General features: G+C 45.1%; 1 protein-coding gene across 1 annotated transcript; it reads right to left on the bottom strand.

Annotated features, from left to right (window-relative positions):
- Positions 1-418: 418 nt before the first annotated feature.
- On the bottom strand, positions 419-18950 carry LOC138363150 (basic proline-rich protein-like). Its single transcript, XM_069322144.1, has 4 exons — positions 18935-18950; positions 18464-18652; positions 18114-18282; positions 419-3800 (listed from the first exon to the last, which is right to left on the bottom strand). The coding sequence occupies exons 1-4, from the start codon at positions 18948-18950 to the stop codon at positions 419-421; spliced, it is 3756 nt and encodes a 1251-aa protein (XP_069178245.1).
- Positions 18951-25259: the final 6309 nt, after the last annotated feature.

Genomic DNA, 25259 nt, shown 5'->3' with positions numbered 1-25259 from the left:
TGGTAAAGAGTATACCGTTCTGGAGTTTCTCCCACACAGTCTTTAATCAAGTCTCCCTCTCACGACGTCTGACTTAAGAGTAGTAACAAAGCTAACAAGAACAACACTAAAACTCTAATAACAAAAGTAATATATATATATATACATATATATATATATATATATATATATATATATATATATATATATATATATATATATATATATATATATATATATATATATATATATATATATATATATATATAAAGATTGTTACTGGCTTAGCTAGACGAGCTATGTGGTTCAGTTCCTGAACCCATTATGTACCTCTGTATCCCTTTCTACCACCCCGGACGGAATGGATATGGGGTGCATAATAAATCACTAAACAAACTAAAAGGGTGAATATGCACGAGAGTTCAGTCGTGGACTGTGTTTAGTAAGTTACTCCGGTGGCCTTAGTGACCTTCCAGTGGTTGGTCACCTCGTGTTCGGTATATAGACCTTTACTTTTAGAAACTCCCTCATCCTCTTCGGTCCTGTGGTGACAGTTGTGCGTGGCAGTGAATGATAGCCCCTTGACAGGATGATATTCTCTCGGTGCCCCGGGTGGGTGATACTGCGGACCAGCGGGTGGGTGATACTGCGGGCCAGCGGGTGGGTGATACTGCGGACCAGCGGGTGGGTGATACTGCGGACCAGCGGGTGGGTGATACTGCGGGCCAGCGGGTGGGTGATACTGCGGACCAGCGGGTGGGTGATACTGCGGACCAGCGGGTGGGTGATACTGCGGACCAGCGGGTGGGTGATACTGCGGACCAGCGGGTGGGTGATACTGCGGACCAGCGGGTGGGTGATACTGCGGGCCAGCGGGTGGGTGATACTGCGGACCAGCGGGTGGGTGATGCTGCGGACCAGAGGGTGGGTGATACTGCGGGCCAGCGGGTGGGTGATACTGCGGACCAGCGGGTGGGTGATACTGCGGGCCAGCGGGTGGGTGATACTGCGGACCAGCGGGTGGGTGATACTGCGGACCAGAGGGTGGGTGATACTGCGGACCAGCGGGTGGGTGATACTGCGGACCAGAGGGTGGGTGATACTGCGGACCAGCGGGTGGGTGATACTGCGGACCAGCGGGTGGGTGATACTGCGGACCAGCGGGTGGGTGATACTGCGGACCAGAGGGTAGGTGATACTGAGGACTAGCGGGTGGGTGATACTGCGGACCAGAGGGTGGGTGATACTGCGGACCAGCGGGTGGGTGATACTGCGGACCAGCGGGTGGGTGATACTGCGGACCAGCGGGTGTTTGATACTGCGGACCAGCGGGTGGGTGATACTGCGGACCAGAGGGTGGGTGATACTGAGGACCAGCAGGTGGGTGATACTGCGGACCAGAGGGTGGGTGATACTGCGGACCAGCGGGTGGGTGATACTGCGGACCAGCGGGTGGGTGATACTGCGGACCAGAGGGTGGGTGATACTGCGGACCAGCGGGTGGGTGATACTGCGGGCCAGCGGGTGGGTGATACTGCGGACCAGAGGGTGGGTGATACTGAGGACCAGCGGGTGGGTGATACTGCGGACCAGAGGGTGGGTGATACTGCGGACCAGCGGGTGGGTGATACTGCGGACCAGCGGGTGGGTGATACTGCGGACCAGCGGGTGGGTGATACTGCGGACCAGAGGGTGGGTGATACTGCGGACCAGAGGGTGGGTGATACTGCGGACCAGCGGGTGGGTGATACTGCGGGCCAGCGGGTGGGTGATACTGCGGACCAGAGGGTGGGTGATACTGCGGACCAGAGGGTGGGTGATACTGCGGGCCAGCGGGTGGGTGATACTGCGGGCCAGCGGGTGGGTGATACTGCGGACCAGAGGGTGGGTGATACTGCGGACCAGAGGGTGGGTGATACTGCGGGCCAGCGGGTGGGTGATACTGCGGGCCAGCGGGTGGGTGATACTGTGGACCAGAGGGTGGGTGATACTGCGGACCAGAGGGTGGGTGATACTGCGGACCAGCGGGTGGGTGATACTGCGGACCAGCGGGTGGGTGATACTGCGGACCAGAGGGTGGGTGATACTGAGGACCAGCGGGTGGGTGATACTGCGGACCAGAGGGTGGGTGATACTGAGGACCAGCGGGTGGGTGATACTGCGGACCAGCGGGTGGGTGATACTGCGGACCAGCGGGTGGGTGATACTGCGGACCAGAGGGTGGGTGATACTGAGGACCAGCGGGTGGGTGATACTGCAGACCAGAGGGTGGGTGATACTGCGGACCAGTGGGTGGGTGATACTGCGGACCAGCGGGTGGGTGATACTGCGGACCAGAGGGTGGGTGATACTGCGGACCTGCGGGTGGGTGATACTGCGGGCCAGAGGGTGGGTGATACTGCGGACCATAGGGTGGGTGATACTGCGGACCAGAGGGTGGGTGATACTGCGGACCAGCGGGTGGGTGATACTGCGGACCAGCGGGTGGGTGATACTGCGGACCAGCGGGTGGGTGATACTGCGGACCAGCGGGTGGGTGATACTGCGGACCAGAGGGTGGGTGATACTGCGGACCAGCGGGTGGGTGATACTGCGGACCAGAGGGTGGGTGATACTGCGGACCAGCGGGTGGGTGATACTGCGGACCAGCGGGTGGGTGATACTGCGGACCAGCGGGTGGGTGATACTGCGGACCAGAGGGTGGGTGATACTGCGGACCAGCGGGTGGGTGATACTGCGGACCAGAGGGTGGGTGATACTGCGGGCCAGCGGGTGGGTGATACTGCGGACCAGAGGGTGGGTGATACTGCGGGCCAGCGGGTGGGTGATACTGCGGGCCAGCGGGTGGGTGATACTGCGGGCCAGCGGGTGGGTGATACTGCGGACCAGCGGGTGGGTGATACTGCGGACCAGAGGGTGGGTGATACTGCGGACCAGCGGGTGGGTGATACTGCGGACCAGCGGGTGGGTGATACTGCGGACCAGAGGGTGGGTGATACTGCGGGCCAGCGGGTGGGTGATACTGCGGACCAGAGGGTGGGTGATACTGCGGACCAGAGGGTGGGTGATACTGCGGGCCAGCGGGTGGGTGATACTGCGGGCCAGCGGGTGGGTGATACTGCGGGCCAGCGGGTGGGTGATACTGCGGACCAGAGGGTGGGTGATACTGCGGGCCAGCGGGTGGGTGATACTGCGGGCCAGCGGGTGGGTGATACTGCGGGCCAGCGGGTGGGTGATACTGCGGACCAGAGGGTGGGTGATACTGCGGACCAGAGGGTGGGTGATACTGCGGGCCAGCGGGTGGGTGATACTGCGGGCCAGCGGGTGGGTGATACTGCGGACCAGAGGGTGGGTGATACTGCGGGCCAGCGGGTGGGTGATACTGCGGACCAGAGGGTGGGTGATACTGCGGGCCAGCAGGTGGGTGATACTGCGGGCCAGCGGGTGGGTGATACTGCGGGCCAGCGGGTGGGTGATACTGCGGACCAGAGGGTGGGTGATACTGCGGACCAGCGGGTGGGTGATACTGCGGACCAGCGGGTGGGTGATACTGCGGACCAGAGGGTGGGCGATACTGCGGGCCAGCGGGTGGGCGATACTGCGGGCCAGCGGGTGGGTGATACTGCGGACCAGAGGGTGGGTGATACAGCGGGCCAGCGGGTGGGTGATACTGCGGGCCAGCGGGTGGGTGATACTGCGGGCCAGCGGGTGGGTGATACTGCGGGCCAGCGGGTGGGTGATACTGCGGACCAGAGGGTGGGTGATACTGCGGACCAGCGGGTGGGTGATACTGCGGGCCAGCGGTTGGGTGATACCTGTATCTGTCGACATAACTCATAAAATACAGCTAAACTTATTTAAAGATATAAAACAAACATTATAAAGTACGTACAAATATTTTTGCCTGTTTATTTATTGCTATTATTATTTTAAACCCCTAAAATTTGCTCTATAGTCATACTGCCTTAGCACCTTCTGATAATACGTAAACAAGAATATTAATGCCCGCAGGTGGTGGACTAGGAGTCATGTAATTATATGGCCTGTTATTATACCTTGAGGTTACCTTGAGGTGCTTCCGGGGCTTAGTGTCCCCGCGGCCCGGTCGTCGACCAGGCCTCCTGGTTGCTGGACTGATCAACCAGGCTGTTGGACGCGGCTGCTCGCAGCCTGACGTATGAGTCACAGCCTGGTTGATCAGGTATAGTCGTATTTCTGGCCTCAGTCATGCTCTAGCGAGATCTTTCATTCCCATGTGTAGTTTAGATATAAATATCAGCTTGTGGGTCACAGATATTAAATTAACAGATTGTTTTTAATTAAAATTACATATTGATTTACAATATATCGAAGAAGAAAATTCAGTGGATTTTATGAGAACCTAAGATTCTCAATATTGGTGGAAATTCTACCTTTATTGTCTTCTCCGCGCCAGTGAAGAGGAATTTGGTAAACAAGAGAGACAATATGGAGGCATGGTAACTTCACTTGATTCATATCTGTATTTATCTTCAACTACTCTTGGTTCAGGGGCCTGACAGCTGAGTGGACAACGCTCGGGATTCGTAGTCCTGAGGTTCCGGGTTTGACCCCCGGTGGAGGCGGAAACAAATAGGCAGATGCGTTCACTCTGATGCCCCTGTTTACCTAGCAGTAAATAAGTACCTAGTAGTTAGACAGCTGCTACAGGCTGCTTCCTGGGAGTGTGTAACAAAAAGTAGGCCTAGTCGAGGACCGGGCCGCGTGGACGCTAAGCCCCGAAATCATCTCAAGATAACCATTCCCGAGAGTACATTGTACGCACACCGAGAAACACAGTATAACCTTTTAAGAATAAATGTGTTTGTAAGTACACTGATGAAGGTGAACATCAGGCCATTAACCACTTGACTTGTTAATAGTGAGGCCTTTAGATGGTAAATATTGTTCTTGTTTTAGATTTAGCTGCCCAGAACGAAATGTTCATGTAGCACGGCCTATAGTGAGCCCGTAAGATGGTAAATGTTTTGAGTGAACTTCATATTTGTTCGTGCGTTTATACAACGATTGTTTGATGAAGATTAAACCACCCAAGATGTGGCACGGGCATGAATAGCCAGTATAGGTTTGTTCAACACTTTGCCGGAACCCTTATGTAATGGGTTCTGTTGTAAAGAAAAATATATTCACCCTATTTATGCAAATACACATTCTGTGTACATTAAACGATATATATACATATATATGTATTATATATATATATATATATATATATATATATATATATATATATATATATATATATATATATATATATATATATATATATATATATGTCGTACCTAGTAGCCAGAACGCACTTCTCTGCCTAGTATGCAAGGCCCGATTTGCCTAATAAGCCAAGTTTTCACGAAATAATTGTTTTTCGACTACCTAACCTACCTAACCTAACCTAACCTAACTTTTTCGGCTACCTAACCTAACCTACCCTATAAAGATAGGTTAGGTTAGGTTAGGTAGGGTTGGTTAGGTTCGGTCATATATCTACGTTAATTTTAACTCCAATAAAAAAAAATTTCACCTCATACATAATGAAATGGGTAGCTTTATCATTTCATAAGAAAAAAATTAGAGAAAATATATTAATTCAGGAAAACTTGGCCTATTAGGCAAATCGGGCCTTGCATAGTAGGCTGAGAAGTGCATTCTGGCTATTAGGTACGACATATATATATATATATATATATATATATATATATATATATATATATATATATATATATATATATATATATATATATATATATACAGTACCGAAATGCTGTTTTTAACTACCAAACCTATTGCCTGCGCTTGAGCTTTTTAGGTTTCGCTATTAAGAAGTGAGTAACGAGGGCCGCAAACACACCCATTCTGTGATTCATTACTCTTTCCATCATCAATTAGCTCCTGCCTTTGACCAATACAAATTAGAGAAAATTCAGCTTTTTGTCAGACGGTCTTTGATTTGAAGAGCAATTACATAACGCTGTTTGTATATTTGATGCTTGAATTAAATAGTTTTCATCAGAGTGAAACGCTATTAAGTGAATTTTATACTAATTTTTGTATTATATAAACGTCTCTAATTTTTGGGTTAAGTTCTCTGAAATGCTGAATTATTTTTTTATTAGTTTATAGTTATATTATAAATGTATCAATGTATTCATTTGATACATATAAAATGACTACAAATTTTATGACTAAAAAACTATAAAATGATACATATTAAATTAACTATAAAATGTATTCATTTTGTAGTTAAAAAAGCTTGCAATGTAAGAATAAATGCTCCGCTTCTCCGTGCATATACACAGCTTATTTTTGACCATTTTGAGGACTACAATATACTTGCTGCTCGGTCAGCAAGCTTTTGCGGTGGCTGTAATAACCCACTAGAGGGTTATGGGCAGCTTTACACTAAGACATTATAACAGCAATTTTAGGTTCATAATCTGTGCGAGAAGGAATTTATATTACGTTAAAGATAACTCTTAGACATCTACTTTAAGACTGAAGTTGTTGGCATCATATAAGATTGAGGCATGTTCGTCATTACTAGGATGTATAAACATCGTGTGGTATACCCCGCTTCTCGGTGTATATATTGATATTACTTGTGAAATATTTTCAATACTATATTATACGTGCTGGCTTTATTACCCCCCCCCCCCCGTCCTTCCCCCAGCAGGTGATAGGCCTTAAACCCAACACTAAGACACTCGTTCCTACAAAATATACTAATAATTTTTAATGTCTGCTTATTGCATATCAGTGAGATTACTATGTGTAATTCTCTACTGTTGTCTTTAACGTTACAAATTGTACTGACCTTCTTTATTTTTTTTTTTTCTAAATCTTAATTGTCTGAACTCGCAGTTAATGTCAATTCTGCGTAGCACTGGATCGTCAGCTTCTCTATCACCTCTATATCTCATCTTCACCTCTATATATCCTCTCTACAACTGTTATATACATCACTATATCACCTCCCACCTCTTGTTATCCGTACATATTATCCACACTGTGTTCCATTCCTACTGTTGCGTAGGCTGTTGCTGCTGTTCTGTAGGCTGGCCGCCACCCACCTACAGTAGGCTCTTGATGAATAAATTGTTCACGGAGGAAATCATTAAGATGCTCATCGAATAAGTTGACTGAAGAGTTTGCACAACGGGTCTCCATTGTTGCAACGCCTCTAGTCGATAGGTCGATAGGCTCATACAGGTCTACTAAATATAATGCAATAAAAGAGACAATACGGTATTAAATAAGTTCCAACTGAGTGCGTGTGGCAAAGATTAGTATCTCTCTCTCTCTCTCTCTCTCTCTCTCTCTCTCTCTCTCTCTCTCTCTCTCTCTCTAGGCTTGTTCTTCCTGTTTGAGATAATTAATGTTGTGTTATCCAGCCTTTGATGTCCATTTGAGGCTCCTATTTTTTCTAGGTTTACGAGCAACTGAGGTCATTTAACCCGTCACGAATATTAGGCATGTTAATCCGGCCGGGAAAAATGGGCTAATTATCCGTAATTAGAGGGAGGGGGGATCGAACCCGGGTCCCGCGCTGTGCTACTTGCCATGCGTCAACAAACACCATTCACCGTTAATTGTTGATTGTTGCATTCCTCTGCAGTTTCTTTGTCATATTTAATAATAATAATTATTATTATTATACACAGAGAAATTACAATAATGTGATATTTCAATGAACAAAGTCACAAGGGCCTTGATGGGGATTCGAACCTCCGCGTCTAGGAACATCCAACGCATAGGTTCGAATCCCAGCGCATAGTTCGTATTTATTCATTAATAATAATAATAACAACAACATTGTAGCAACCTGCCTACCTCTTAAATTCGGCGCCTCAGCTCTGCTTGACACTCAACACCTAACATCCACCTTACATCAGTCAGCCCTGCACATATACCTCACACTCCTGACATTAAACGCACACAGTAGTAACACCTAGAAAATAGTAATATTCACATGAATGTCTTAGCTGCTAAGGGAGAAAAAAACTTTGGATTTTAGTCCATGTAAGATCACGTAAGATCATATATTGGGATCTTACATAATGTACCGATGACATGCTGGCAAAGACAGCCTGTAACAGACCAGTAGTAAAAATTAATACAGGTGTTTCAGCATCAGTGACAAAATATACTGAAATGAATATCCGATGAAAATCTAGAATTCAAAAAGACCTGAAAGCTGTAGCGTTGAAGATAATGATGAATGCTGCGATGAGACATTTATACAAGACATGTCAAATACAGCAAGAACTGGCCAGTATGATGTTACACTGGCCAGAATACGCCTGAGACACAAAGAGTGTCTAATACACAGTGCATCAATTTTGTGAAAGAGAACATATTATATTAAACATTAAATTGTAGACTGTCCCATATTCACTGACTTTGGCCCCTCCTATACGTAAGAGAGTATACCTCGAACCTTGTGTATGACAGACGGAAATGTATATATGATGGTTAATATTGTAAAAAACATACGCCGAGGAGTGTATTATGAATCGATTTACGTTCACTAAGTATACAGGCTGGAACTATGCTTAGGTTTACAGTAAACATTAGGAATATTCAATGATTTTATACTTGAGAACTCTTCCTCCCTCCCTCCTGCCCCCCTTTCCTCCTACCTTCCTCTCTCCTCCCTCTATTCCATCCTACCCTTCTCAAACACACACGCAATGTTGGGGAAAAGTGGTCGGCACATTCCCCGCCCCTCGCCAACCCCTCTAGGGAATTTCCCTTCGCCTGGGGGAATTAGGGCCAGGGGGGGAAAGACTGGACGGGCCGCTGTCACTGGCTTGATCGTGGATTACACAGGTAAATTGGCAAGTGAATAGGTAATGAAGAGTTGCCCTATTTACCTCGATTTTACCCCCCCCACCCCTTCCCTTATATCGTGCTTCACGAGGCATTACAAAATGCCGAGGCATTCTCTCTCTCTCTCTCTCTCTCTCTCTCTCTCTCTCTCTCTCTCTCTCTCTCTCTCTCTCTCTCTCTCTCTCTCTCTCTCTCTCTCTCTCTCTCTCTCTCTCTCTCTCTCTCTCTCTCTCCTTTATATCGTTCTCTCAGTTATCCCTTCACATTCCTGTTTACCTGTCTCCCCTATTTCCCTCTCATCTTGAGGGCGTCTCTCACTTACCCCACTTAATTAAAGATTGATTCAGGAATTACCACTCAACCCCTAGGCCTAAACATCCCTTCTCTCCTTCTCCTCTTCTTCCCTCCTTTCCTATCTCTCCCTCTTTCTCTCCATCAACCCATGCCTTCCTCTCTCTCCCCTTTAACGTCAATATCTTCTTCCCTTCCCCTTTACTTTTTTGTTTATTCTGGAAAATATAAAAATATTGCGTCACAAAAATAAGAAATATTTTTCATACATCTTTTTGTCCGCTTCCATATTATTATTATTATTAAAATTATCAGTTTTTAGCATCACTCATCCAGCTGCCTCCGCCAGTGCTGGTGGAAGTGTGTGTTATTGTAAGCTATTTTGTGTACCAAATGTGCCGTTCTTGCTTGCAACAATAAGCACAGTTACTGATGCACGTGATTTCTATAAAGACGTTTCCTTTCATCATCTTCAAAATATAACGGACATTTACACGGCTTCTCGGAGTATATACAAATATTTGTGTATTCCTGGACTATGTTCAGGACTAAAGTATACTTGCTGGTTGATCAGCACACATTTGTGGTTACTGATCAACCACCCAGAGGTTGATCAGCATTAAGCTCAACATAAAACGAACAGATCAATATAGTTGCTTTTGTTACCCAAAATTCGCAAAAGTATGGAACACAGTTTGGCAGCTGACCGGCGGCCTGAATACACTAACACTTCAACTATTCAAAAACTATGTAAATGTAAGGCTTTAACGCATACCAATACAGAATCCGCGCATTACTACAGATAACTGCATAGCAAACATGCAGCTGTTGCCGCCAGACTTCAGAGTGAACTGTATCCGGTAAACTATCAGCAGTGTACATCACTTTCTTCGGCTCAATTCATGGAAAGCTTCTAAAGAAACTTATTTCCATACTATTTTTTACAATTTGCAAAATAATTAATTTCTCCATTCACTCTAAAATTCTTGGTATTCGTGCTCCACTACTTCCCCCCCCCCCCTCCATCCCGACCCTTCTCTCTCCCAATATCTCCACCCTCACTTCTCGTCCACCACACTGGAAAAGGTCCAAAGAGATGCAATGAGACTCGTTCCGGAGCTAAAGGGATTGAGCTGTGAGGAAATGCTGAGAACACTGGACCTTAGTAGCCACGCTGGAGGAATGGAGTCAGTTCGGGGGAACATAATAACATAAGATTCTAAGGGAAATCGATGAAGTAGACAAAGCAGCGTTGTTCAAAGTTAGGAACAGAGAACGAGGGATCATAGATGAAAACTGGAGACGCAGTTTAGTCTTAGAGACATCAATAAGAACTTTTCCAGTGTTAGAGCTGTCAGTAAGTAGAACAGATTAGATGTAGAAGTCGTTGAAGCTAAATAGCTTCAGAATTTTAAATGTAAATATGACAATAGCGTGAGAAATGAATCATTGCATTAATCTGAGAACGTTGGGAAGACGGAGCCAGGAGCATACCTCGACCCTGCAAGCACATGTAGATGAGTACTCCCTGTCCCCCTTACCCTTTATCACTCCCCCACAATAATCCCTTCCACAACTTTCATCTCCACTCCCCCTTTACCAATCTCCCCCATTTACCCACACTACCCATTCCCCGTAATCAATCCCCGCCCCTCACCTCTTCCCCCAAATCCCACCTCAACCACCTTCCCCCCATATTCCCTTCCCTCTTTAAATCCCATTTCTCCCTTTAACACACTCCCATCAGACCCCATCGTTCCTTCCCTATGGTCACCCATTAACAACACTGACGTCAGACTGGCTCAGAAGGTGGCATACACTTGTTGGAATTAATTTATAAGCAATGTCAACCTGTCCTCTCGAATAGTACATCACATTTTGACGAATAAATCCTCAACGTCAAAATATGGTGTACTATAAATCTCAGTAGCTCGTAAAATTGACGAGCTGTCTCGTTTTCTGTTGGTAGGTCCTCGTTTAAGTTCGGTTCGGAGAATTTGGAACATTGTTTTTCCTGACGTTTGTTACCTGGAGATGGTCTGATCATACACTATACTCTCGTATATATACAGACTTGCACCATACACCACTATCCTCTAGTATGTATTGACTTTCACCATGCAACACCATACTCTAGTAAATGTAAGCAAACTTTGACTAATAACATTAGTAACCACTGATTGCGTTCGAGCACTTCCGAAACAGTGTTTTGCCTTGTTCCCGTGTTCGAGTCACACCCTCTAAGTTGACCAGACCACACACTAGAAGTGAAGGGACGACGACGTTTCGGTCCGTCCTGGACCATTCTCAAGTCGACAATCGACTTGAGAATGGTCCAGGATGGACCGAAACGTCGTCGTCCCTTCACCTTCTAGTGTGTGGTCTGGTCAACATACTTTAGCCACGTTATTGTGACTCATCGCCTGCACACCCTCTAAATTGCATTATCCATTTACTACAAATAAAATAATTACCAACAACACCAAAACGCCTAACCTATCGTAGGCCTATCAATACACGAAGGTATAACATACGTTTATACTAGTTTATATGCGAGAAAAAATGGTTTTGGTTACACAGTTCATTAACATTGACGAATGCTGATTTGGGGTTGGCCACAGCTTGGACGAGTATAGAGAAGCGTCTGTTAGCATTAACTGGGTTAACAGCCTGGGTTAAGCAGGCTGGCCGTTTGGTTTGTTGTTGGGCTTAAGGCCAATCACCCTCTGGAGGGTTATTACGGCCACCACAATAGTTTACTTTACTTAGTTTATTATCCAGTCAGTACTTTAGTTCTAAACTATAGTCCAGGATATATATACACTGAGAAGCGCGAGTACACTTCTTGGTGTATATATATATCCCTTCTGGCTCCTATATCAACCTGTTCTTTGTAGGTGTTCTCTGGTAAACTGAATTCGAACCTTGGATTGAATTCGACACTTGCTAGGCTTCATTACAGCCACAGTCGCTGTCATTTAAAATGCACCCAGAGCTAACACGGTGTTGGAAAATGCTCGGTAAAGTTGAGAGCTGTGAGGGCTGAGCGTCGTTTGATAAACACGACGGCCTCTCCAGACGACGACAAAGGTAAACAAACAAGCACGAGAAGAATGAGAAGAAAAACGCTTAATTACGAAAATACCAACTCTATGAAAGCTGGAGAGGAGGGAAGATAAGGCAACTGTTCCTGCATGGGAATAAATTAATAATTAATAATTATTACAACAGCATTATAAATAAGAATCCAGTAGTAAGATCAGCTTTAAAATAATATAAAGTAGTAAGAGCAATGAAAAAAGGATTTAACTATGTGTTCAGTACTGGATAACTTAAGAGTCCTTAGTGCCTTCTTTTGATAATTACTTACTAAAGTCTTTAGGAAAAGTTGGGTATATTTTGTCGGTGTATATACAGTAGAATATATTAGCCCTGGGGTTATGTTTAAGCCTAAAGTATACTTGCTGATTTATCAGTAATTCCTTGAGGCAGCCTTAATAACCTTCCAGAGGTTGATAGACCTGAAGCCCAGTACCAAACGTGAATTAATTACATTTTTAAGTAATCCAGACCGGAGAGTCAACGCCCTTCCTCCCCCGCTGTTAACGAGGCAGGAAAATACTCCCCGGAACATGACCAGCTGGACATGTATCATACTCGGAACTCTGTACTAAGCTTGTCTACTGGTGTGGCTGCGTTCACGGCATGACCAGTGTCTGGAAATATATTAAGTCCATAACTCACCAATGTAAAGCAGTATATTATGAAGGAAGGGGGGTGGGGGGGGTAGTGGAGACTAAGGGATGGTAGTGGTGGAGGAGGATGGTTGTGAAGGAAGGGGACGGTAGTGGAGACTGAGGGATGGTAGTGGAGACTGAGGGATGGTAGTGGTGGAGGAGGATGGTTGTGAAGGAAGGGGACGGTAGTGGAGACTGAGGGATGGTAGTGGAGACTGAGGGATGGTAGTGGTGGAGGAGGATGGTTGTGGAGGAAGGGGACGGTAGTGGAGACTGAGGGATGGTAGTGGAGACTGAGGGATGGTAGTGGTGGAGGAGGATGGTTGTGGAGGAAGGGGACGGTAGTGGAGACTGAGGGATGGTAGTGGTGGAGGAGGATGGTTGTGAAGGAAGGGGACGGTAGTGGAGACTGAGGGATGGTAGTGGAGACTGAGGGATGGTAGTGGTGGAGGAGGATGGTTGTGAAGGAAGGGGACGGTAGTGGAGACTGAGGGATGGTAGTGGAGACTGAGGGATGGTAGTGGTGGAGGAGGATGGTTGTGGAGGAAGGGGACGGTAGTGGAGACTGAGGGATGGTAGTGGAGACTGAGGGATGGTAGTGGTGGAGGAGGATGGTTGTGGAGGAAGGGGACGGTAGTGGAGACTGAGGGATGGTAGTGGTGGAGGAGGATGGTTGTGAAGGAAGGGGACGGTAGTGGAGACTGAGGGATGGTAGTGGAGACTGAGGGATGGTAGTGGTGGAGGAGGATGGTTGTGGAGGAAGGGGACGGTAGTGGAGACTGAGGGATGGTAGTGGAGACTGAGGGATGGTAGTGGTGGAGGAGGATGGTTGTGGAGGAAGGGGACGGTAGTGGAGACTGAGGGATGGTAGTGGAGACTGAGGGATGGTAGTGGTGGAGGAGGATGGTTGTGGAGGAAGGGGACGGTAGTGGAGACTGAGGGATGGTAGTGGAGACTGAGGGATGGTAGTAGTGGAGGAGGATGGTTGTGGAGGAAGGGGACGGTAGTGGAGACTGAGGGATGGTAGTGGAGACTGAGGGATGGTAGTGGAGACTGAGGGATGGTTGTGGAGACTGAGGGATGGTAGTGGTGGAGGAGGATGGTTGTGGAGGAAGGGGACGGTAGTGGAGACTGAGGGATGGTAGTGGAGACTGAGGGATGGTAGTGGAGACTGAGGGATGGTAGTGGAGACTGAGGGATGGTTGTGGGTAGTTACCCCAACAAGAATTTTGAGTGTAGTTAGTCCGCCAGTGTGGCCTTAACAATGCGGGTGTGTGTTATACCTGGTATATGAAGCATGTCTTTCCTCTCTCCCTCCTTTTCAACCCCCTGGTGGCCTCTGGTGGGGCGAGAGACCCATCTGCTGGGAATTACATTAGACTTTTACCTTATGGCTGACCTAGTAGTGTGGTCATGATAACCGGGTCAGGTGAGGTATTGTTAACGACGTATAAAGTTTCACTCTGAACAAAATAATTGACAAGGTGGTACTTATTAGGCAATAATGCAAAGCAAATACCTCATTTTACCTGTGAATGATCTCGAGAGTTGTTCAACTCTCTCAACCTGATGTGAAGTCAGCCTCTGGGGGTAAACAGTGGCAGTGAGAACACAGCTCTTGCTCCTGGCCAGGGATGATAAAACACAACATAAAAAACACATAAAAACACTACCCCATGTAAGCACATATAAATACTTGACACATGCATACTTAGGACATACATATGCATAACACACATATATGTATATATATACATAACACGTATAAGCATTGCATATATATAATACATAAAATATATAATGCATAATAACAAATAATACATTAATATATATAATACATAAGTACACATATTACACATACCAGATAAGGATACCCGGCGTTGTCTGCCTGACTCTCCCTCCCTCCTGCTCTCTCTCCTTCCCTCCCTCCATCCCTCCTGCTTTCTCTCCCTCCCTCCCTCCTGCTCTCTCTCCTTCCCTCCTGCCTTATCTCCCTCCCTCTCTCCTCTCTCTCCCTCCCTCCTACTTTCTCTCCCCCTGCTGCTTTTTGTCCCTCTTGCTTTCTCTGTCCCTCTGGAGCTATCAGTAGAAAGCGCCAAGCCATTACGACTATATAACACTGGGACGGGGATCAGGATAAGTATTTGGGATGGGACGGGGGGTAAAGGAATGGTGCCCAACCACTTGGACGGTCGGGGATTGAACGCAGACCTGCACGAAGCGAGACCGTCGCTCTACCCAAGTACATGGCCCAAGTGGTTGACAAACAGGCATTCTATTTTATTGATATAGATACACATATACAGAGTAGTAATATATCTTAGGGGAGTTTTCCCTAGAATAAAATTCCATTAACAAATTCTTGCATGATAGATAAATGTCTAGGAGAAACCTCCCTATGAGAGTCTCCACTTATCGTAATGGATCTATGGGATGTTCTTTTGAACTGAAATTTGTAGAAAATTCCTTCTTCTGAAAAGGACTTTACAAAGTTCCTTCTCCGAAATGTTTTAAGATAAAGGTCAACGTCTTTTTCTTGGTGAAGCTGAGGATGTTGAAGGCGGAGGTCCACCAACCATCACAAGATGAGACGCCTCCATTAAGCCAAGTGAGTCCTTAGTGAACCATGCTGTTCACCTTTTTTTTGGACACACGTCCCTCAAGCTTGGCCTCATCAACCTGTCCTGTGAATCGTATTCCGTGCGCCAGAAGCTGGGACTCTGGCAGTTACAGTGGACAAGTGTAGCATGGTCTTGAAGTCTCAGGTCCCAGGTCAACAAGGGGTACTTGGACGGTGTCTTCTCTTCGGCCAGATCGATGTTGTGGAGAAATTCATCGCTGATTACAACCCGTCGAGAGGGTTATCTTGAGGTTATCTTGAGATGATTTCGGGGCTTTAGTGTCCCCGCGGCCCGGTCCTCGACCAGGCCTCCACCCCCAGGAAGCAGCCCGTGACAGCTGACTAACACCCAGGTACCTATTTTACTGCAAGGTAACAGGGGCATAGGGTGAAAGAAACTCTGCCCATTGTTTCTCGCCGGCGCCTGGGATTGAACCCGGGACCACTGGATCACAAGTCCAGCGTGCTGTCCGCTCGGCCGACCGGCGCCCGGGTAGCAAGGTATTCACCTGTTCGCCCTGAATGGTCCAGCTATTAGCTCTTGGTCCTCGCCTTTCTATCCGTCGGTTATCTAATGTACTAATTTCCGACCAATTTTTCTTTATCTGCAATTTATTTCTCTATCTCACACCCACACTTGTCCTCCAGGATGCAGCCTAAAGCAGCTGTCTAACTCGGCGGTGTTTGTTTACTGCTAGGTGGACAGAAGCATCAGATGAAACAAACTCTGCCAAATTGTTTCGGTCTCGGCCGGAAATTGAATCCGGATTATGAATATTGTGTGTATGAGGGTATGTGTGTGTGTGTGTGTGTGTGTGTATAAGGGTATGTGTGTGTGTGTGTGTGTGTGTGTATGAGGGTATGTGTGTGTGTGTGTGTGTGTGTGTGTGTGTGTGTGTGTGTGTGTGTGTGTGTGTGTGTGTTTTAGGTTTTTAAGTGATATATAGACAGCTTATATTATAACAGTAGAATATCTATTTCAACTTTTTTACCTGGTAGACGCAGATACCAGGATGTAGGTTGGACCTACGACCAGGAAGTAGACCCATATACCGGGCTACAGGACCTACGACCTACGACCAGGAGGTAGACCCATATACCGGGCTACAAGGCCTACGGCCTACGACCAGGAGGTAGACCCATATACCGGGCTACAGGGCCTACGACCTACGACCAGGAGGTAGACCCATATACCGGGCTACAGGGCCTACGGCCTACGACCAGGAGGTAGACCCATATACCGGGTTACAGGACCTACGACCTACGACCAGGAGGTAGACCCATATACCGGGCTACAGGACCTACGACCTACGACCAGGAGGTAGACCCATATACCGGGCTACAGGACCTACGACCTACGACCAGGAGGTAGACGCAGGTTGGGGATGGCAATCATCGCATGAAGTTGTTTCGTTGTCTGGCTACAAAATATACCCGTATAGATCACGTGTCGTTTAGACCCGCTCGATGGCCCTATAGGGAGGCCGCCGGCCATTTTCCTGCCAACCTGAGGACCGAGACGAGGGAACAGGTGGCATGGGGCTTATTTACTCGGGTATATATTTACCAGCGGCACATATTACAGGGCAAGTGATTCCTGGGACACGAAGAATGCAGCGTTTAATTATTGAGGAAGATTTAGTCCGTGTGTGTGTGTGTGTGTGTGTGTGTGTGTGTGTGTGTGTGTGTGTGTGTGTGTGTGTGTGTGTGTGTGTGTGTGTGTGTGTGTGTGTGTGTGTGTGTGCAAGGAGGAAGTCGTCTATGATTTGGTAGCCTATTGTGGATGAGATTAGGGGCGTACAGGAAAAAAAAAAGACAGAAAAAGACAGAAAGCGAGAGAGAAGGGGGAGGAAGAGTAGAGTACTCACCTAGTTGTGCTTGCGGGGGTTGAGCTTCTGCTCTTTAGTTCCGCCTCTCAACCGTCAATAAACTGGTGTTAAAGTTCATGAGCCAATTGGGGTCAATCATATCTACATTTGAAACTGTATGTTTCCACAACCAGTACTGTCACTCATATGAGTACTAATTAAGCTTCCATGTGTCCCTTTGTGTGTACTCACCAAGTTGTTATTCACCTAGTTGTGCTTGCGGGGGTTAAGCTTTGGCTCTTTGGTACTGTGTGTGTGTGTCTGTATTTATTCACCTAGTTGTATTTACCTAATTTGTGTGTGTGTTCTCTGTAACAGCAAAACGTACTCACAGCAGCAGTCAGTGTATGAGTGACGGTGTGAGTGACGGCGTGAGTGACCATCACAAGAGCATTAATGAGAGCGTCACATTACAATGATAATTTAAATTAAGGTTGTAACTGTAGGGAACTCCAAGAGGGAACTCCCTTCCCTCTTGGATTTGTCCACTTCAGCTGCACTCATTTATATAGTATAGCATACTCTCTCTCTCTCTGTTTCTCTCCCTCATTTGTAACATTATTTTGCATCTCCTTCCATATCCTATTTTCATGTCCAGGTAATTCATCACATCTTTCTGTGTTCCTTCCGTGGCTTCAGTTCTTCGTAATATAAATATTCCTTAAAAAAAGCCGCTTCAAATTTTACTCTAGATGTAAATTATTCCCCGCAGAACTCTGGTGTCTTAATTATGCGGTTATCCTTGTGAATTACATCTTAATAATCTCTCCCGTGGTGCAATTATTGCCCTGATCCCCCAACTGATAATCTGCTCTATACAGCCGCCTGGAGCAAGCTTTATTGGCAATAATTACTCGGTTGGGCTTCATCTCTTGGCCTCCGACATGGTGGAGGACGTATACCTTCTCTTCCTCCAGGTCTTCTGGAAATCTATAATTATTTATTTTTATTATTAAAGTAATATTTTATAGTTATTATTCAATGATATTATTTTCATTATTGTTATTGTAAATTATTATTATTGTTATTGTTATTAATCATTATTTGTGTATGTATCGTGTTAGCTTTAATAACACTGACAAGTGTTATTACGCTTCCAATACCAGATGATTCATCACTGACAAGTGTTACTGCACCTCCAATACCAGATGATTCATCACTGACAAGTGTTACTGCACCTCCAATACCAGATGATTCATCACTGACAAGTGTTACTGCACCTCCAATACCAGATGATTCATCACTGACAAGTGTTACTGCACCTCCAATACCAGATGATTCATCACTGATAACTGCCAAACAACGATACGTTGTTAATTTATCAACACATTTGGTGTTAATTGCTAAGCGCCGCCTTGGATTGTTACTCCTATAATGGTGAAACTGTGTTTGTTAACGGCTCACAAACTGTGTCTGTTAACGGCTCACAAACTGTGTCTGTTAACGGCTCACAAACTGTGTCTGTTAACGGCTCACAGCTTCTTCAACGTGTTCAGCGCTTCGTACTGTCCGAAACGCTATGCGTGTTAGTGGCTTTGTAAGAATGTATAAATACTAATATTATGTAATCTTACAACCCCATTGTACCATCTTGTAAATAAATAAATAATATAGCCTAAAAAAATAATATATATATATATATATATATATATATATATATATATATATATATATATATATATATATATATATATATATATATATTTATATATATTTATATATATATATATATATATATATATATATATATATATATATATATATATATATATATATATATATATATATATATATGTCGTACCTAGTAGCCAGAACGCACTTCTCAGCCTACTATGCAAGGCCCAATTTGCCTAATAAGCCAAGTTTTCATGAATTGTTTTTCGACTACCTAACCTAACCTAACCTAACTTTTTCGGCTACCTAACCTAACCTAACCTATAGAGATAGGTTAGGTTAGGTTAGGTAGGGTTGGTTAGGTTCGGTCATATATCTACGTTAATTTTAACTCCAATAAAAAAAAATTGACCTCATACATAATGAAATGGGTAACTTTATCATTTCATAAGAAAAAAATTAGAGAAAATATATTAATTCAGGAAAACTTGGCTTATTAGGCAAATCGAGTCTTGCATAGTAGGCTGAGAAGTGCGTTCTGGCTACTAGGTACGACATATATGTATATATATATATATATATATATATATATATATATATATATATATATATATATATATATGTATATATATATATATATATATATATTTATATATATATATATATATATTGTATATATGACAGTCTATATATTAGTCCATTAGTGCAGCATCAATATAACTAGACAGACTGGGGAGTTTGTGATAGGCTTCTGAATGTCACTTTTAGAAAAAAAGTTTGTTTATTTTAGTGATAGCAGCCGAGGGGTAAGTGACAGTGCCTCCACCTGAACACCCGCTTCTCCACAGTGTATTCATACTCCTACTGGTGGACCTTGTATATGCTGCTATGGCGATATGTTCACCGTAGCAACCTGTTCTCTTAAAAATAACATCGCTTTTGGCCGTTTGTCCGTATGGCCGAATATGGACGTAATTTGAAAATGAAAAAAAATGAAAATAAATTTGGGATTTTTTTTTCCATAACAGTAAGCTAAGGGTCCTCTGATAGGTTAGGTGGGCAGGAAATTCTCATAAAGTTTCAAAACGTTATGAAAAACGTTAATGGAAAGTTTCCTTTTCTAAGCTTGCCGAGTAAGCCGGACGACTCAAACAGAAAACGGAACAGTACGTCACTTTTGTGAGTCGATTTCATTTCAAATTACGTCCAAATTTGGCCATAGTGCGCATACGAGCCAAAAGTGACGTTATTTTTAAGAGGACGGGTTGCACTTACCGGATGAGTGACGCTGCCTGATAAACTCTTCGACTTAATAATGGCCCAGACGGACTGGAAGATTGTCACTTTTCCATATTTTCAAATGTGTGGGTTGAGTGTCTGAATTCCTTCTCCAATTAGGACAATAGTTTTACACCTTTATGCCTCGTCCTACATCGCGTCTGTTTGCCCAAACGCTCCAGCCGCAAGCATCTGTATAATATCTTCAGGTCATCTTAAGAGAGCTTCATCATCCTGGAAATGCAGTTCAGGAAGAGGATTCTGCGTCGTGGTAGTAGTGTTCGGAGGATGCGGGGATACTGTGCCGTTGTGGGGACGCGGCTGTTGTGGGGTTATTCAACCCCCTACAGTGTACCCATGAGGGGTCAACCATGCATCTCCCACATGCACCATCACAACACATCTGTTCCTCGCTGTCAGGACACTCATTCCCCCCTTTAATGTTTCCTCACCATCAATTCTAAACCCCCTCATTCACCGCTCACCCTCACTGCCATACACTCCTGTCGCCACACGCTCGCGTTGCCACACACTCGCGTTGCCACACACTTCCGTCGCCACACACTCGCGTTGCCACACACTTCCGTCGCCACACACTGGCGTTGCCACACACTTCCGTCGCCACACCCTGGCATAGCCAAACACCCCTCTGCCGCTCCAGCAAACACGACGAGCTATTAATCAACTTTACTCTGGTGGTCTGCCTGGCGCCAGCCGGGTCTTCTGACGGGCCGCCGGCACCTACAGTAGAGGCGTGGCCCTCTAGGGGGCCTCCAGGCCTCGTCTAGGGGGCATGGAGGTGGTGTAGGGGGGCATGTAAGTGGTGTAGGGGGCATGGAGGTGGTGTAGGGGGCATGGAGGGGGTTTAGGGGGCATGAAGGTGGTGTAGGGGGGCATGGAGGTGGTGTAGGGGGGCATGGAGGTGGTGTAGGGGGCATGGAGGTGGTGTAGGGGGGCATGGAGGTGGTGTAGGGGGGCATGGAGGTGGTGTAGGGGGCATGGAGGTGGTTTAGGGGGCATGGAGGTGGTTTAGGGGGCATGGAGGTGGTTTAGGGGGCATGAAGGTGGTGTAGGGGGGCATGGAGGTGGTGTAGAGGGCATGAAGGTGGTGTAGGGGGGCCTGAAGGTGGTGTAGGGGGCATGGAGGTGGTGTAGGGGGCATGGAGGTGGTGTAGGGGGCATGGAGGTGGTGTAGGGGGCATGGAGGTGGTGTAGGGGGCATGGAGGTGGTGTACGGGGCATGGAGGTAGATGTTTTTGTCAACCTTAACAATGGCTTTATGAATTTTGTATGTCGTGATCATATCACATCTTAACTCCTTTTCCTTCCGGATGCCGAGGTCTAGCTTCCTCAGCCTTTCCTCGTAGCACAGGAAACATAATCCTCGGAATCTTTTCAAGATTTGTTTTTTTTCTGTTTTCTTGTGAGGATTCCACCCAGAGACTTGTGTTACAGTTTTAAGTAGGCAGTGAAGAACATACTGAGTTTTGGAGGATACAATAGGAGGTGCCTCGTATTGGTCAATGGGCCTTGTAGTTTTCGTTGTTCTTAAGTTCATATTCAAGTTCCTGTAGACTGCAAGAGTTGTCACCATTTTTGCATACGCTGCTGATGTTATCCTGATAATGAGAACCTTGGGTAGCAGGATTGGTGTTATACTTCTATCATTTTGGTTCTCTGATCTCCTCAACCTTGTTGCAAATCTCTTCACCTTGCATCTACTAAGATTCAAGTCGAGCATCCATTTCACAGACCGTTTCTAGTTTGTTCAAGTTCACTTTGATAATTCGGCTACCTATTGTCTTATTAGGTTTGCCTTATCGCCAAATTTTGACAGGCTAGGTCTAAATTTAGGTAAGACCTGGGTAAATACTGGTTTGAAACAGAATTGTGGAACAAATTACCGAGTATCATGGGATCATTTGATTGTTTGAAGCCTAAGTTAGGCAAGCATATGAATTACTATTGATTGAATATAAATTAGAGCTGTCTCGTATGAGCTAACAGGCCTTCTATAGTATCCTTAATTCTATTTATTCATCTTAATGCCTCAGTTATTGACATATTTCGGAACAGTAAGAGTCCTAGAACATATCCCAGTGGTACTATGTTTGTTAGCCTCATCTAATTACAGAACTGGTGCTTACTAAGCCTTTTCTTTGCCATTAGGGAAGCGCGCACGCGCAAGACCGCCTGATGTGTGACCAGGATTTAAAAATACCTACCAGTTACCCGTCAGACGCGGAGGTGAGCACACCTTACTGGTTCTCTTCACATTTCTACATTAATTCTTTGGTGGTACATCCCAGCCCGTTCATTATTTATTTATTTGTTATGTTTATTTATTTTAAAATAATATTTTGTTGGCTTTGGATTATTTTACGTTGTTTCTAGTCTAAATATTTAGTTATAAATTTTGTTTAATCTGAAAATAAAAAAATAATTTTCGAAACATTTCCATAATAACTTTACTTTACCCTGAATGCCATTATTCTTTTCTCCGAGGGTATGGGACCTCATAATATTACAGATGTGCTGTTCATGTGTGAGACGACCATAAGTTACAAGTTGATCAACCCAGCGGGTTATCATCCTATTGGTAGGCAGCCCGTCCTCATCAGCGCCAAGTGCTCGTTAATACACCCACCAAACCCCTTGTTTAGGTATGAAAACCACTTCACACGCGACTCGACTGATGACGTTTGTATTTTTCTCAACCACAGGCGAGGCTGGTTAATGCGGCAGCCATCCCGTAAGACGCATCAACTTTAATGTATTATAAATTTTTCTGGATTAACGAACATTTGGAGCAATGATCTGGAGTAGTGGTTCGTTCTCCAGCTCGTCCTCCAAACAAAGACCCAAAAGTGATTCCATGCACCCGCCAACCCCCCTGTTTATGAATGAAAAGCGGTTTACACACGACTCGCAACTGATTTCGTTCGAACACTTCCGGAACAAGTGCTTCACTGACGACTTTTGTTCGAACCACAACGCTGTAAATGCTTCACCCACGTACTACAAATACAAATAATCGCCAACAGAACCTAAACACCTAACCTAACATAACCAGTGCCTAAATAAGCACAATATGCTAATATATAATAATAATTTAAATTTGAGAAAAATTCTGTTTTGAAAGAACAGAATGTTAAAATTGATAATTGCGTCTTTGGGGTTGACCGCTGGATGGAATGGACTTGATCTGACGACGGGTTGCATAAACCAACCCGTCCTCGACCCAAGTCAATTACTTCCAGCGGTCGACCACACAGACGCATTCATAATTTTTTACATGCTGTTCATTCAAAACAGGAATTTTCTCAAATATAAAGAAATATTATAATATATTAGCATATTGTGCATACATAAGCATAGGTTAGGTTATGTGTTTAGGTTGTGTTGGCGATTATTTGTATTTGTTACAGTATGTGGGTAAATTTACAGCGTTGTGGTTCGAACAAAATTTGTCAGTGAAGCACTTGTTCCGGAAGTGTTCGAACGAAATCAGTTGAGTCGTGTGTAAACCATTTTTCATTCATAAACAGGGGGGGTTGGCGGATGCATGGAATGGACTTTGGGTCTTTGTTTGAAGGACAGACTGGTTTATGCATGAAAAGCGGTTTACACACGACTCAGAATTGATAACGTCCGAACACTTGCGGAACAAGTGCTTCTCCTCACGTCCTCGAGTGAGGACTCGCGTCCTTTGTTCGAACCACAATTCTATAAATGCCTCACCCACGTACTTCAAATACAAATAATTGACAACAAAACCTGAACACCTAACCTAACCTACGCCTATCTATACATAGAATTTTAATGAATAATAATATTAATTTATATATGAGAATAAACTAATTTTTAACACAAAGTATTTTAAAATTGATGAATGCGTCTGGGGAGGATGACCGCTGCTTTAAACAGCCTAATGTGAGGACGGGTTTCTATAAAGACTTCATCTACGTACTGCAAATACCTATAATATTAGGTCAACAGGACCTAAACTTATTTAAGTTAGACCTAATTGGCATCAATAAACTGTATTTTGGACAATATTTTTAAAAAATTTACATTGCGTAATTTTTAAAACCATTACGTAATTTTTAAAACTGGATCTGTGAAAATTACCCCGTTCTTACAGCGCTGAGTTACCCAAGGGAATTTTATTTTTCTGCAGCCAAGATCATCCTCTCAAACCTGATTTTACATAATTCCATCAAAAGGTGTTGGAATCATTATATAGGTTTGCTGGCTGCATTGGAAATGTAATTAGTTCTAATTAAATAATTTTTGTTATATCAGAGGGAGGGAGAGAGAGAGAGAGGTGCTGGGTTTGAAACCGTACTCACAATCGACTTGTTCACCACACTCACAGTCCACCACAATCGACTTGTTCACCACTCACAGTCCACCACAATCGACTTGTTCACCACACTCACAGTCCACCACAATCGACTTGTTCACCACACTCACAGTCCACCACAATCGACTTGTTCACCACACTCACAGTCCACCACAATCGACTTGTTCACCACACTCAGTCCACCACAATCGACTTGTTCACCACACTCAGTCCACCACAATCGACTTGTTCACCACACTCACAGTCCACCACAATCGACTTGTTCACCACACTCACAGTCCACCACAATCGACTTGTTCACCACACTCACAGTCCACCACAATCGACTTGTTCACCACACTCAGTCCACCACAATCGACTTGTTCACCACACTCAGTCCACCACAATCGACTTGTTCACCACACTCACAGTCCACCACAATCGACTTGTTCACCACACTCAGTCCACCACAATCGACTTGTTCACCACACTCACAGTCCACCACAATCGACTTGTTCACCACACTCAGTCCACCACAATCGACTTGTTCACCACACTCACAGTCCACCACAATCGACTTGTTCACCACTCACAGTCCACCACAATCGACTTGTTCACCACACTCACAGTCCACCACAATCGACTTGTTCACCACACTCAGT

The sequence above is a fragment of the Procambarus clarkii genome, chromosome 10 (genome assembly GCF_040958095.1).
Source record: "Procambarus clarkii isolate CNS0578487 chromosome 10, FALCON_Pclarkii_2.0, whole genome shotgun sequence".
In the NCBI taxonomy this organism is placed as follows: domain Eukaryota; kingdom Metazoa; phylum Arthropoda; class Malacostraca; order Decapoda; family Cambaridae; genus Procambarus; species Procambarus clarkii.
Note: the sequence above shows the minus strand (reverse complement) of the source record. Positions and strands in the feature narration are given on the sequence as shown.